The sequence below is a fragment of the Pyrus communis genome, chromosome 11 (genome assembly GCF_041283825.1).
Source record: "Pyrus communis isolate YQ-2024b chromosome 11, ASM4128382v1, whole genome shotgun sequence".
Taxonomy (NCBI): Eukaryota; Viridiplantae; Streptophyta; class Magnoliopsida; order Rosales; family Rosaceae; genus Pyrus; species Pyrus communis.
The window spans coordinates 17114016-17129144 of NC_142575.1; the positions used below are offsets into that span (position 1 = coordinate 17114016).

Here is a 15129-nt window from a genome sequence, read left to right on the forward strand (position 1 = left end):
GGATAAGGAAGGAGCTCAAAAGAGGAAACCTTATCCAAAACATTATCTAAACATTATCCAACCTTATCCAACCTTATCCAATTATCCAAAACATTATCCAAACCTTATCTCATCTTATCCTATCCAAACCTTATCATGTCTTACTCCTAATTACATGGGGACTTAAATGGATCATTCTAGAACCTATTTCTAGAAGCATCCTATTCTAGAAGGCCCAAATCTGCCACAAAACCTATTCTTTCTATAAGCCCTAGAAAACTGGCGACCCAATCCATTCTAGAAGGCTTTGGCTTGCCTTGCAAGCCAAGCAACCCTCTCCCCTAAGTCAGCCGCACCTCCCTAGGCCCAATCCCTTTGGGATTCTGAATTCCAAGGCCTAATCCTTGTGGATTTGGGTACACAAATCAGTTTATAAAACTAGGTGGGCCAAAACCTCCTCCTAAGTGGATTTGATTAACCCTAGCCGAATTCTAGGGCCCTAATCCACCAAACCTGTTAAGTAAACCCTAATCTAATAAACCCTAGGACTATATAAACATATTTTCAGCCACAAATTCGTACACCCCTTATGCTAGACAGAAAACCCTTGTGCCGCACCTCCATTCCCCACTCTTGACCTCCATAGACCTCCCTCCACATCCATACACCTCTGCCGCACCCTTCCCCACCATAATCAACCATCCTCCATCCCTCCAAACTAGAAAACACCATCCAAAACCCCCAATTCCATCACCCACACTTTGTGCCGCAGCAAGGAGGAGGAAGAGGAGCCAATCTGTGCATCGAATCCATCTTGGAATTGCTGAGCATTTAGGTGTATTCTTTCTTATGATTTCAATGTTTAAATTCAATACTTTTTGTTGTGCAAGCATGAGGAACTAATCCCCCCTTTGGCTAGGGGGAAATTCGAAACCATGGTTGTATTTGCATGATGATTTGATTACTTTCAGTTGTGATTTCATGAATGATGAATTCAATTTACTTATCTATTTTAATTAAAACTTGCTTATGTATATGAATTGAGAGTGCACGCTTGATTTGCATGCATAAACATGCTGCTAGGGTATGAGGGAACTTCACCTAATCGTTGGGAACTTATATTCATGAGTAGTTAAGATTGTTGGTCACAATTATGATAAGTGAATTCTTGGCATAAGTATCATGCGCTTTCATAGTTACGAATGCCTCGTCAACACCTATGATTTCCATAGAACCTAATGATCTTTGATTGTCTTTCTATTATGCGCTTTCGTATAGAAAACTTTTAAGGAATAATTTGATTGCAATGCGCTAATTCCATTCAATTCAATGACCTAAGGGAAATCTGAGAGTTAATTTAAGCGTACCTAATTAACTTGGGGTGTTGAGGTTCATAAATTCATCGAATAAGCAACTGGAGATTATTTTGTATGCAAGTATGCCATGTGTGGAGAAAAAACCTCCTAGCCATCTCACCATCCATTTAATTTCACCAATTTCGTCAGAATCTGCCTATTTTACATATTTGTTTTGTTTGTTTGATTTTCGTCAAAAACCAAATCCCCAATTGTCTTAGAGTGTCTAATTGGTTCAAATATGTTTTAGATTGTGTTTTTAAGAGTTTTGAGTCAAGTTAGAACCAATTTTCGTCCAAAATTGTGTTTAGGCTCAAAACTGCCCAGATTGTGTTTTTAAGGCAGTTTTGAGTGTTTTTAGCCTATTTTGAGTTTTGTGAACGTGTTTGAGTCTTTCTAAGTGAGTTTAAGTGTTTTAAAGATTAAGTTTATTTAATTGAGTCAGTTTAGAGTGTTTAGCAAGCCCTCCTAATCCCCGGTGTAAGAACGATCCCTACTTATTTATATGCTACAATTGTCGAAAGAGGGTTAATTTGTGTGTTAAGCTAATTTTCGCATCAAATTTTGGCGCCGTTGCCGGGGATTAGCAACTTTGCTAATCCCTTGTTATTTCTTTTTAGTTATTTTCGTGTGTTATTAGTTTGTTATTTGTTTTAGTTTCTGACCTATTTGTTTCCTTGTTTTAGGCACTAGTTTATGACTCGGAGTTCTCAACCGGTTCATGCGCATATCTTAGACTTTGACGACGATTTTGAGCGAGCCTTGAGAAGAAAGAAGAATCAACAAGAGCCTCAACCATCTCAACCTGCACCTGAGCTTGAAGAGGACGAAATACAAGTGGAGGAGGAGGCCACGGCAAGGGTTGTTGAGGAAGAACAAGTTATGGCAGCCGACAACCGAACAATCAAGGAGCTTTCCGCTTCGGGATTGGTTAATGCCACGCCTCTATGCATTCAATATCCAAGGGCAGCCCCCGACAAGACTGACGAGTTCGAACTCAAGTCCAGTTTATTGCACCATATTCCTAAGTTCCATGGGTTGTCCATGGAAGATCCTAATAAACACTTGAAGGAGTTCGAGGTTGTTTGCTCAAGTATGACCCCGGTGAATGTTGATGGGAGCATTTTAAAAATGAAGGCTTTTCCCTTTTCTCTCTTGGAAAAGGCTAAAGATTGGTTGTATGAACTAGCCCCCGGAACTGTCACGTCATGGGAGAGTATGAAAAGGGCGTTTTTAGAGAAGTTTTTCCCAACTTCTCGAGTCATTCTTTTACGTAAAAGAATTAGTGGCATTCAGCAAGATCAAGGTGAATCATTTCCAACTTATTATGAACGTTTTAAAACCCTTGTTGCTTCATGTCCACAGCACCAAATGAAGGAGGAGCTTCTTCTTCAATATTTCTACGAAGGGCTTCTACCAATTGAACGTCAAATGCTAGACGCCTCAGCGGGTGGAGCTTTAGTGGACAAAACACCTATGGCCGCCAAGACTCTCATTGCCAACCGAGCTTTGAATGCTCAACAATACGAAGGAGTTGGCCAAAGAGACATGCCACGGCAGCAACAAGTTAATGAGGTAAGTGCTATTTCCGAACTTCAAAATCAAATGGCTAATCTTACTTCTCTACTTTCGCAGGTGGTTGAATTACCGAAGGTACAAAGTGTGGTTGTTTGTGGCGTGTGCTCCATGAATGGACATCTCACGGACAAGTGCCCTCAATTGATTGAGAACGGAGGGTGGGAATCTGCCAATGCCGTGGGTTATGGGAACCAAAACCAACCAAGGAATGATCCTTTCTCTAACACATACAATCCCGGTTGGAGAGATCATCCAAATTTCAAATGGAGGGAGCCACAACAACCTCAACAACAAAGCACATTTAGGCAGCAACCTCCGGGGTTCTACCAAAGGCCGCATGCACCCACACCACCCCAAGCACAACCTACACAACCGAAATCAGGTTCGTCCATAGATAATGATCAAATTTTTCAATTACTAACTTCTATGGCGCAGGGAATGCAAACTAGGGACAAAAAGGTTGATGAATTAGAAAAGCAAGTAGGGCAGATTGCGGAGTTCATGGGCCAATTTAGAGAACAAGGTAAGTTGCCTAGTTCAACCGTTGTCAACCCAAAAGGAGGATGAAAAGTTGCAATTGGAGGAGGGGGAGCAAGAACAAGCCACGGCAAGGGTAAAAAGTACCTTGCCGCAGCCACCTAACCTACACCATTCGGCTTCCAAGGGTAAGAATGTTCCAAGTTCGATTATTTCTAATGCTATTCCTCCAAATGTACCCTTTCCTCGCAGATTCATGCAAACAAAGAAGGAGGAAGTTGAAAAGGACATTTTAGAGACATTTAGAAAAGTACAAGTCAATATACCACTTTTGGATGCAATTAAGCAAGTTCCAAGGTATGCTAAGTTTTTAAAAGAACTTTGCACCACTAGGAAGAGAATTTCTAACAAAGAGGTTGTAAAGGTAAGTGAAAATGTCTCAGCCATCTTACAACGTAAATTGCCCCCTAAATGCAAAGATCCGGGTAGTTTTACAATTCCTTGTGTTATTGGCAATAATCGGTTTGAACATGCCATGCTAGACTTAGGTGCATCTATTAATGTTATGCCTTACTCAATTTATGCATCTATGAACCTAGGTGAGTTAAAAAATGATGGTGTGATTATTCAATTGGCCGATAGATCTAATGCCTATCCAAAGGGTGTTTTGGAAGATGTGTTAGTGCAGGTTAATCATCTAATCTTTCCGGCGGACTTCTATGTATTGGAAATGGAAGAATCAAACCATGCCCCGTCCTTGCCAATTCTTCTTGGCCGGCCCTTTATGAAAACCGCCCGCACAAAGATTGATGTGTTTAATGGGACCTTGACAATGGAATTTGATGGGGAAGTGATTAATTTCAATCTTTCTGAATCTATTAAGTACCCTCTTGATGATCATTCATGTTTTGCTATTGATGTAATTGATTCGTTGGCGCAGGACCATTTTGAACAATTGAACGAAGATGCACTTGAATTGGTCATCACAAAGGGAATGGAACTCAAGGACAAGGAAGTAGGGCAAGTGCATACCCACGGCATGCATGGTGAGCACCATGCCGTGCCCCCTAGTAATGACATGGTTGAGATAGTGGCTGCCCTTGAGTCATTGCCACTACAATCTGGTAAGTCCTCGGACCCAATTTCAATTCCAATTTCGACTGATAAGCCCATTCCTTCAGTTGTGCAGCCACCTTCCCTTGAATTTAAACCATTGCCAAGTCATTTGAAGTATGTTTTCTTGGGAGATCAAGAGACCTTGCCCGTCATCATATCCTCCTCACTCACGGCACAAGAAGAAGGTAAGTTAGTGAGGGTGTTAAAGGAGTACAAAACCGCCATTGGGTGGACCTTGGCCGACATCAAGGGAATAAGCCCGACTACGTGCATGCATCGTATACTTTTGGAGGAGGGGTCCAAAACATCTCGAGAGGCTCAACGCCGACTCAACCCTCCAATGATGGAAGTTGTGAAGAAGGAGATAATCAAGCTCTTGGATTGTGGAGTGATCTATCCAATTTCAGACAGTCGGTGGGTGTCTCCGGTGCAATGTGTTCCAAAGAAATCCGGAGTAACTGTGGTAACAAATGCCGAAAATGAGCTTGTTCCTACGCGAATCCAAACAGGTTGGAGGGTTTGTATTGACTATAGGAAGCTCAATGCCACGACAAGGAAAGATCATTTTCCCTTGCCATTCATTGATCAAATTCTTGAAAGGTTAGCGGGTTATGCTTTTTATTGTTTTCTTGATGGATATTCAGGTTATAATCAAATTGTGATAGCTCCGGAAGATCAAGAAAAAACCACTTTCACATGCCCTTTTGGTACATTTGCTTATCGTCGTATGCCATTTGGTTTATGTAATGCACCTGCCACATTTCAAAGATGCATGATGAGCATATTTTTCGATTATGTTGAGAAAATTATTGAAGTTTTTATGGATGATTTCAGCGTTTTTGGTGATTCATTTGATGGTTGTTTGAATAATCTTAGTTTGATTTTAAAACGATGCATTGAAACTAACCTTGTGTTAAATTGGGAGAAATGTCATTTCATGGTTAAACAAGGCATAGTTTTAGGTCATATTATTTCTGAAAAAGGTATTGAGGTAGATAAATCAAAAATAGATCTTGTGCGTCACTTACCCTCTCCTACTTCGGTTAGAGAGGTTCGTTCGTTCCTTGGCCATGCAGGTTTTTATAGGAGGTTCATCAAGGACTTCTCGAAGATCTCCCAACCTTTATGCCGCCTCCTACAAAAAGAGGCACCTTTCGACTTCACCAAGGAATGCACGGCAGCTTTCCAACTCCTCAAGGACATGCTAACCACGGCACCCATCATTGTGCCACCAGATTGGAGCCTTCCGTTCGAGCTAATGTGTGATGCATCCGACTATGCATTAGGGGCTGTTTTAGGCCAAAGGAAGGACAAGCAGCCGCATGTTATCTACTACGCATCTCGGACGTTGAATGACGCTCAATTGAACTATTCAACTACTGAAAAAGAACTTCTTGCCATTGTCTTTGCTTTAGATAAATTTCGATCGTATTTACTTGGTACTAAGGTTATTATTTTCACTGATCATGCAGCTTTAAAGTACTTGTTCACGAAGAAGGAAGCCAAACCACGACTAATTCGATGGATGCTACTTCTTCAAGAGTTTGACATCGAAATCAAGGACAAAAAGGGAAGTGAAAATGTGGTGGCTGACCACCTAAGCCGCATGATACATGAAGAGGAGCCGTACCCTATTGTAGAGACCTTCCCCGACGAGCAATTGTTATCCATTAAGGTAAGTGAGCCTTGGTATGCAGATTTGGTAAATTATTTGGTGACTAAACAAGTTCCTAACACTTTAAATAGAAACCAACGTGATAAATTGAAAAAAGACGCTAGGTTTTATGTTTGGGATGATCCATACTTGTGGAAATATTGCTCGGATCAGATTATACGTAAGTGTGTGCATGACATGGAATTCACTTCTATTTTAACATTTTGTCACACTTATGCATGTGGGGGACACTTTGGGACACAACGCACAGCCCTTAAGGTTTTAGAATGTGGATTCTATTGGCCAACTTTATTTAAGGATGCTAGAAACTTTTGTATGTCTTGTGATCGTTGCCAAAGAATGGGCAACATTAGTGCAAAGGATCAAATGCCGCAAAATGTTATTCTCCCGGTTGAAATTTTTGATGTTTGGGGTATTGATTTTATGGGTCCTTTTCCTTCCTCACATGGTTTCTTGTATATCTTACTTGCTGTGGATTATGTGTCAAAATGGGTGGAAGCAAAAGCCACCCGAACTAATGATTCTCGAGTGGTTGCAGATTTCATTAGAACTAACCTATTTGCAAGGTTTGGAATGCCACGAGTGATCATAAGTGATGGAGGATCTCACTTTTGCAATCGAACCATTGAGGCTTTGCTCAAGAAGTACAACGTCACGCATAAGGTTTCAACACCTTATCATCCTCAGACCAATGGGCAAGCCGAGGTTTCCAATAGGGAGATTAAGCAGATTCTAGAAAAAACCGTGGGCCCTACAAGGAAGGATTGGAGTGTACGATTGGAGGATGCGTTGTGGGCATATCGCACGGCTTACAAGACCCCACTGGGCATGTCCCCATTTCGGCTCATTTATGGCAAACCATGCCATCTTCCCGTGGAATTGGAGCACAAGGCGCATTGGGCCATCAAGACATTCAACATGGACATTGATGCGGCTGGACTTCACAGGAAGCTCCAATTGAATGAATTAGAAGAGATTAGGAACGAGGCGTATGACAACGCTCGAATTTACAAGGAAAAGACAAAGGCTTTTCATGATAAGATGATTCGAGGCAAATCATTCTCCATTGGGCAGAAAGTGCTACTCTTTAATTCCCGCCTTCGCTTGTTTCCTGGTAAGTTGCGTTCTAAGTGGGTTGGCCCGTTTGTTATTACTAATGTTTTTCCTTATGGTGCAGTCCAAGTTCAAAGCTTGAAAACAGGACAAGAGTTCACGGTGAATGGCCATCGATTAAAGCCTTACTATGAGAATTTCGAGGAGCATGTGGTGGATGATGTACCCCTCCATGCCGTGGGTACTACTAGTGAAGCTTAGCATGGTGTATTCGTCCGGCTGGAAGACGTTAAAGCAAGCGCTCCTTGGGAGGCAACCCATGCATTCAACAAGGAGAAGATGGAACTTCCACTCCAAACCCAGATTTGCGTTTCTAAACCCTTCTCCTTGCTATTTATTTTATCATGCTTAGTTGTTTATTATTTGTTTGCTTTTATGTGAGTCTTTGTGTGAAACATTGAGGACAATGTTTGATTTAAGTGTGGGGGGGTAAACATGTGTTTTTATGCAAAAATTCGTGGGATTCTATCACCTATCACTTCTAATGTTGTTTCTCACTGTTTTTAAGTGTTGTTAGTGCGTTTTTAGCTGTTTTGGTGTGTGTTGAAGTAAAAATCCGAAAATTTGAAAAAAAAAATCGAAAAACGTGTTTTGAAAAAGCCAAAAAGAGTTGTTTTTTGTGTGTTTGTTTGTGTCTTAGGGTACCTTCCAACACAATGATGAGGATTTGGTTTTTAATGCATGACTGTTAAAGAAAGTTACAAACAATGATGGACGTGTGAATTGCTCTTTGGTTTATGCTTGGTTGTAGTTATAGTTTACGAATTCACATGTAATCATAAAGGATAAAATCAGTTTTGTAACATGCTTGAAGGAAGGAACTCAAACAAATGCTACATCCCTGAGAGACTTGAGCCTAAACATTTATTTGGAGAGTTACTAATCTGTGCATTCTTGTTTTCTAAAGTCGTTGCATGATCTCATTATTCTTTGCTTGGTTGCTACTTAGAATGCGTTTCATCACTATAGTTCCAAATACTAGAACTCATACCCGTTTTATTCAAAGCATGAAATTGATTAGCATAACAAATAACAAGATGAAGTTGTGTAGTAGTCACCACCATAGCCAAATAGCCGAATCCACCCTTGTCATTTGTATTGTAGGTTTAAACCCCTTTGAGCCTTATTTAGCCTATTTTCTTGTTAACCACATCATCCTTACCTAGCCTAGAATAGGACTTTCCATACCCTTGTTCTTGAAGTATAGTGGAGCATAACTTAGAAGGAATTCCTTTTGAGTGACATTCTTGCAGAAAACAAGTGTGGGGGAAAGGATTTGGTGAGTGTGTGTGTGCCAAAGTCTCAAAAGGGGCACAAGAAAAAGAAAGGAAAAAAAAAGAAAAAAAAAAGAACGAAAGAAAAAGAAAAAAAAAAAAAAATCGTGAAAAAGAAGAAAATAAAGAAAAGAAGTGAGATAGAACTCACAAGTGTTGATTGTTGAAGAAAGGGTCCAAAAAGTTTGAATATGGCCCTAAGTTTTGTGTGACTTCCCCTTGGGTATTCAAAGTTGACTTCCGAATTCTAAAGGGAATTCTAAGTGCCTAATTCAATACTTTGCTCACTATTGCTTTAAGAATGTTTGTTATCCTTTACCTTTCGTTGTTCGCCAATACCCTAGCCTCGTTACAACCCTTTGACTTCTATCTTGATTGTTATGTGTTTCAATATGTGGAGTTTAAAATTGGTTTGAGCATATGGTATCCCTGGTTCTCGCGTCTAAGTAGTAGCATTCCATTCATGAGATCATATACATACATGTTAATAATTCCAGAAAGTGCTTTCCTTGTTATAACATATGTGAGTGTTCGTCTACATGTTTACATCAATCTTCTCACATATACCTAGTGTAGGGAGTGTAGTTAGAAAATCTGTGTGAAAATTGAGAGTACATCTAGTAAGGAATTGAGGGAATTCTCTAAGGCATGTTACTACATTCAAAATGTTGTTTTAATTGATTAAATGCGAGCTAGTGAATGGTGACTATGATTAAGTATGCTCGAGGGTAAGGATTGCGTAAATCTATGTGAGTAGTGATCTTTAACATGTTATGTTTCATTGGAAATCCCTGAGGCAACGTTGGAAGGTTTAGAGTTGTGTTTTGTTTCTTTTGTTTATTTGTTTTGCTCGAGGACTAGCAAAAGATAAGTGTGGGGGAATTTGATAGGAGCATATTTAGGCGACTTAACTAGCTTATTCTTGTGCATTTGTGCTATTATTTCTTAGTTAATGTCGTATTACAACTCAATTTCGTGTGTTTGTAGGTCCTATGGGTTAAAGTATCAAGAAAGTGCATTTTGGTGCATTTTGGAGCTATTTTGGACACTAGGTGGTGAGCTTGCATGTGGGCTAACATGGATGGACGAATTTGGACTTCAAGAAGGTGGAAATGTGATAAGAAGAGGAAGGAACTAAGCTAAGGACAAAGTGGATAAGGAAGGAGCTCAAAAGAGGAAACCTTATCCAAAACATTATCTAAACATTATCCAACCTTATCCAACCTTATCCAATTATCCAAAACATTATCCAAACCTTATCTCATCTTATCCTATCCAAACCTTATCATGTCTTACTCCTAATTACATGGGGACTTAAATGGATCATTCTAGAACCTATTTCTAGAAGCATCCTATTCTAGAAGGCCCAAATCTGCCACAAAACCTATTCTTTCTATAAGCCCTAGAAAAGTGGCGACCCAATCCATTCTAGAAGGCTTTGGCTTACCTTGCAAGCCAAGCAACCCTCTCCCCTAAGTCAGCCGCACCTCCCTAGGCCCAATCCCTTTGGGATTCTGAATTCCAAGGCCTAATCCTTGTGGATTTGGGTACACAAATCAGTTTATAAAACTAGGTGGGCCAAAACCTCCTCCTAAGTGGATTTGATTAACCCTAGCCGAATTCTAGGGCCCTAATCCACCAAACCTGTTAAGTAAACCCTAATCTAATAAACCCTAGGACTATATAAACATATTTTCAGCCACAAATTCGTACACCCCTTATGCTAGACAAAAAACCCTTGTGCCGCACCTCCATTCCCCACTCTTGACCTCCATAGACCTCCCTCCACATCCATACACCTCTGCCGCACCCTTCCCCACCATAATCAACCATCCTCCATCCCTCCAAACTAGAAAACACCATCCAAAACCCCAATTCCATCACCCACACTTTGTGCCGCAGCAAGGAGGAGGAAGAGGAGCCAATCTGTGCATCGAATCCATCTTGGAATTGCTGAGCATTTAGGTGTATTCTTTCTTATGATTTCAATGTTTAAATTCAATACTTTTTGTTGTGCAAGCATGAGGAACTAATCCCCCCTTTGGCTAGGGGGGAAATTCGAAACCATGGTTGTATTTGCATGATGATTTGATTACTTTCAGTTGTGATTTCATGAATGATGAATTCAATTTACTTATCTATTTTAATTAAAACTTGCTTATGTATATGAATTGAGAGTGCACGCTTGATTTGCATGCATAAACATGCTGCTAGGGTATGAGGGAACTTCACCTAATCGTTGGGAACTTATATTCATGAGTAGTTAAGATTGTTGGTCACAATTATGATAAGTGAATTCTTGGCATAAGTATCATGCGCTTTCATAGTTACGAATGCCTCGTCAACACCTATGATTTCCATAGAACCTAATGATCTTTGATTGTCTTTCTATTATGCGCTTTCGTATAGAAAACTTTTAAGGAATAATTTGATTGCAATGCGCTAATTCCATTCAATTCAATGACCTAAGGGAAATCTGAGAGTTAATTTAAGCGTACCTAATTAACTTGGGGTGTTGAGGTTCATAAATTCATCGAATAAGCAACTGGAGATTATTTTGTATGCAAGTATGCCATGTGTGGACAAAAAACCTCCTAGCCATCTCACCATCCATTTAATTTCACCAATTTCGTCAGAATCTGCCTATTTTACATATTTGTTTTGTTTGTTTGATTTTCGTCAAAAACCAAATCCCCAATTGTCTTAGAGTGTCTAATTGGTTCAAATATGTTTTAGATTGTGTTTTTAAGAGTTTTGAGTCAAGTTAGAACCAATTTTCGTCCAAAATTGTGTTTAGGCTCAAAACTGCCCAGATTGTGTTTTTAAGGCAGTTTTGAGTGTTTTTAGCCTATTTTGAGTTTTGTGAACGTGTTTGAGTCTTTTTAAGTGAGTTTAAGTGTTTTAAAGATTAAGTTTATTTAATTGAGTCAGTTTAGAGTGTTTAGCAAGCCCTCCTAATCCCCGGTGTAAGAACGATCCCTACTTATTTATATGCTACAATTGTCAAAAGAGGGTTAATTTGTGTGTTAAGCTAATTTTCGCATCAATAACCTGCCACACCCTACCACCATAATCAGCCATCATTCATCCTCCTAACCAAGAATACATCGTTCATAAGCCCCAAAACCACCACCCACACCAAGTGCCGCAGCAAGGAGGAGGAAGAGGAGCCCTAGCCGTGCATCAAATTCATCCTGGAATTGCTGAAATGTTTAGGTGTAATCTTTCTTATGATTTCAATGTTTAAATTCAATAATCTTTGTTTTGCGAGTATGACGAACTAATCCCCTTTTTGGCTAGGGGGAATTTCGAAACCATGGCTATATTTGCATGATGATTTGATTACGTTCAGTTGTGATTTCATGAATGATGAATTCAATTTACTTATCTGTTTGAATTAAAACTTGTTTATGTAAATGAATTGAGGGTGCACACTTAATTTGCAAGCATAAATTTGATGCTAGGGTATAAGGAAACTTCACATAATCATTGGGAACTTATATTCATGAGTAGTTAAGATTGTTGGTCACAATCATGTTAAGTAAATTCTTGGCATAAGTATCATGCGCTTTCATAGTTACGAATGCCTCGTCAACACCTATGATTTCCATAGAACCTAATGATCTTTGATTGTTTTTCTATTATGCGCTTTCATATAGAGAACTTTTGAGGAATAATTTGATTGCAATGCGCTAATTCTATTCAATTCAATGACCTAAGGGAAATCTGAGAGTTAATTTAAGCGTACCTAATTAACTTGGGGTGTTGAGGTTCATGATTCATTGAATAAGCAACTGGAGATTGTTTTGTATGCAAGTATGCCATGTGTGGAGAAAAACCTCCTAGCTATCCCATCATCCCACTTAATTCCATCAAATTCGTCCAAATCTGCCTAGTTTAAAGTCTTGTTTTGTTTATTTTATTTTCGTCCAAAACCAAACCCCCATTTATTCTAGAGTGTCTAAATAGTTAGAATATGTTTTAGATTGTGTTTTTGAGTGTTTTGAGTCAAGTTTGAACTAATTTTCGTCCAATTTGGTGTTTAGAGTCAAAACTGCCCAGTTTGTGTTTTTAGGCAGTTTTGAGTGTTTTTAGCTTATTTTGAGTCTTGTGAACTTGTTTTGAGTCTTTTGAAGTTGAGTTAAGTGTTTTAAAGGTTAGTTTTATTTATTTAAGTCAGTTTAAAGTGTTTAGCAATCCCTTCTAATCCCCGGTTTAAGAACGATCCCTACTTATTTATATGCTACAATTGTCAAAAGAGGGTTAATTTGTGTGTTAAGTTAATTTTCACATCATTTTTAAGTGTTTTTAGTGCATTTTAAGCTGTTTTGGTGTGTTTTGAAGTAAAAATCCGAAAATTTCAAAAAAAATCGAAAAAAGTGTTTTGAAAAAACCAAAAAGAGTTGTTTTTGTGTGTTTGTTCGTGTCTTAGGGTACCTTCCAACAAAATGATGAGGATTTGGTTTTTAATGCATGACTGTTAAAGAGAGTTACAAACAATGATGGAAGTTTGATTTGCTCCTTGGTTTATGCTTGGTTGTAGTTATAGTTTACGAATTCACATGTAATCACAAAGGATAAAATCAGTTTTTGTAACATGCTTGAAGGAAAGAACTCAACCAAACACTACATCCCTGAGAGACTTGAGCCTAAACATTTATTTGGAGAGTTATTAATTTGTGCATTCTTGTTTTCTAAAGTCGTTGCATGATCTCATTATTCTTTGCTTGGTTGCTACTTAGAATGCGTTTCATCACTATAGTTCCAAATACTAGAACTCATACCCGTTTCATTCAAAGCATGAAATTGATTAGCATAACAAATAACAAGATGAAGTTGTGTAGTAGTCACCACCATAGCTGATGCGAGATTTATACGCACACAAATTAAACCCTCTTTTTGTCGATTTGTAGTATAAGTAGGGATCGTTCTGGACCGGGGATTAGGAGGGATTGCAAATCTCTTGGAAACTGACTCAAAAACGTAAAATAAAGTTTAAAACACTAAACTAGAGTCAAAGAATGCAAAATTAAAGTTTAAAACACTAAGACAAACCAAAAACTCAAAATGCTTTAAAAACACAAACTAAATTGAATTCTAACTAAAATGAACATTAAAGCAAAAGGGGGATTGAGGTTTTTACGAAAATTGAAATAACGAAACAAGTTAATAAACTAGACAGAATGTAAATATGAAATTTATGGATGAATGCTAGCTAAGGGGTTCATCTCCATACATGTTACACTTGCATACAAGATTGATTCTCAGTTGGTCTTTCGATAAATTATGAAACTCAACACTCCGGGTTAATTAGGTCCGCTTAACTTAACCGTCAAGTTTTCCTTAAGTTAATGAATTGGATGGGTTAGCGCAACGCAATTCACAACATTCTCCAAAAGTCCTTTACGTGAACAGCACAATAAAGATACAATCAAAGATCATTAAGCATTATGAAAACTATAAGTGTTGACGCGGCATTCGTTACTATGATGAGCATGAAACTCGTGCCAAGAATTCATTTAACGCGATTGTTTATAAGCAACCTCCACTACTTGTGAATATAAGTTCATAACGATTAGGTGAAACTCACTTATATTCTAGCGTCATATTCATGCATGAAAATTAAGCGCGCATTCTTAATAAACATACATAAATAAGTTATCAATCAAACGGTTAAACAAATTGAATCAACAACTTATGAAATTCCAACGAAAGTTAATCAATTCATATTGCAAATATAAACATAGTTTCGAATCACCCCCTAGCTAAAGGGGGATTAGTTCCTCATAACTTTGAAATCAAAGAAACACCTAAACATTCCAACAACTTAAACTTGAATTGTATGAACGTTTAGGCACTCTTCTCTTCCATTCCTCATACGTACAAAACAAAGAGAATTGAATTTAAACTTTGAAATCAAAGAAACACCTAAACATTCCAACAACTCAAACTTGAATTGTATGAACGTTTAGGCCCTCTTATCTTCCTCGTTGTTGTAGCACAAGGTCTAAGGTGAGGTTTGGGGGATTATGGAAATGGATGAGGAGTGGTGTAGAAGTGGAAGGGGAATGGAAAAATGGTGTTTGGATTATAAGGGGAGAGATGGGAAGCTCACGGCTAGGGAAGGGAGAATGTGTTTGTAATGTGTTGTGTATGAAATGAGATGATTTTGAATGATGGGAATGCAAGGGTATTTATAGGAGGAGTGGAGATGTATATGGTTGTTTGTTTAAGGTGTTTGTGTGGAGGAATGATGGAAAAACAGCTAGGACAACATGTGAAAGCTGGAAATGGGGTGTGTTTGCACGGGTTAGGTGTTTTCTTGCTGGAAATGCATGTGAATGCATGGCATTTGAATGTATGGGAAGATTTGTGGTGCAATGATGAAGAATTTCATGTGGAATGGCTGCAATGATGAAGAATGAAAGCTGGAAAATAAAAGGGAAAGCTGGAAAGGCATTGAAAGCCCACGGCAAAGGGGTTTTTGGTGGTGTAAATGCATGTGAATGCATGGCATTTGAAGTGATTTTGTTTGGAAATGAATGTGATGCATGTGAGTTAG

The 15129-nt window shown here is 38.8% G+C and overlaps 1 protein-coding gene across 1 annotated transcript in view; it reads left to right on the forward strand.

Annotated features, from left to right (window-relative positions):
• Positions 1-2030: 2030 nt before the first annotated feature.
• LOC148692990 (uncharacterized) overlaps positions 2031-15129 on the forward strand; it is a 31160-nt gene continuing 18061 nt past the window's right edge. The window contains exon 1 of the mRNA XM_088680279.1: positions 2031-3439. Within this exon, the coding sequence (XP_088536405.1) occupies positions 2031-3439 (1409 nt within the window). The remainder of the gene's footprint in view (positions 3440-15129) is intronic.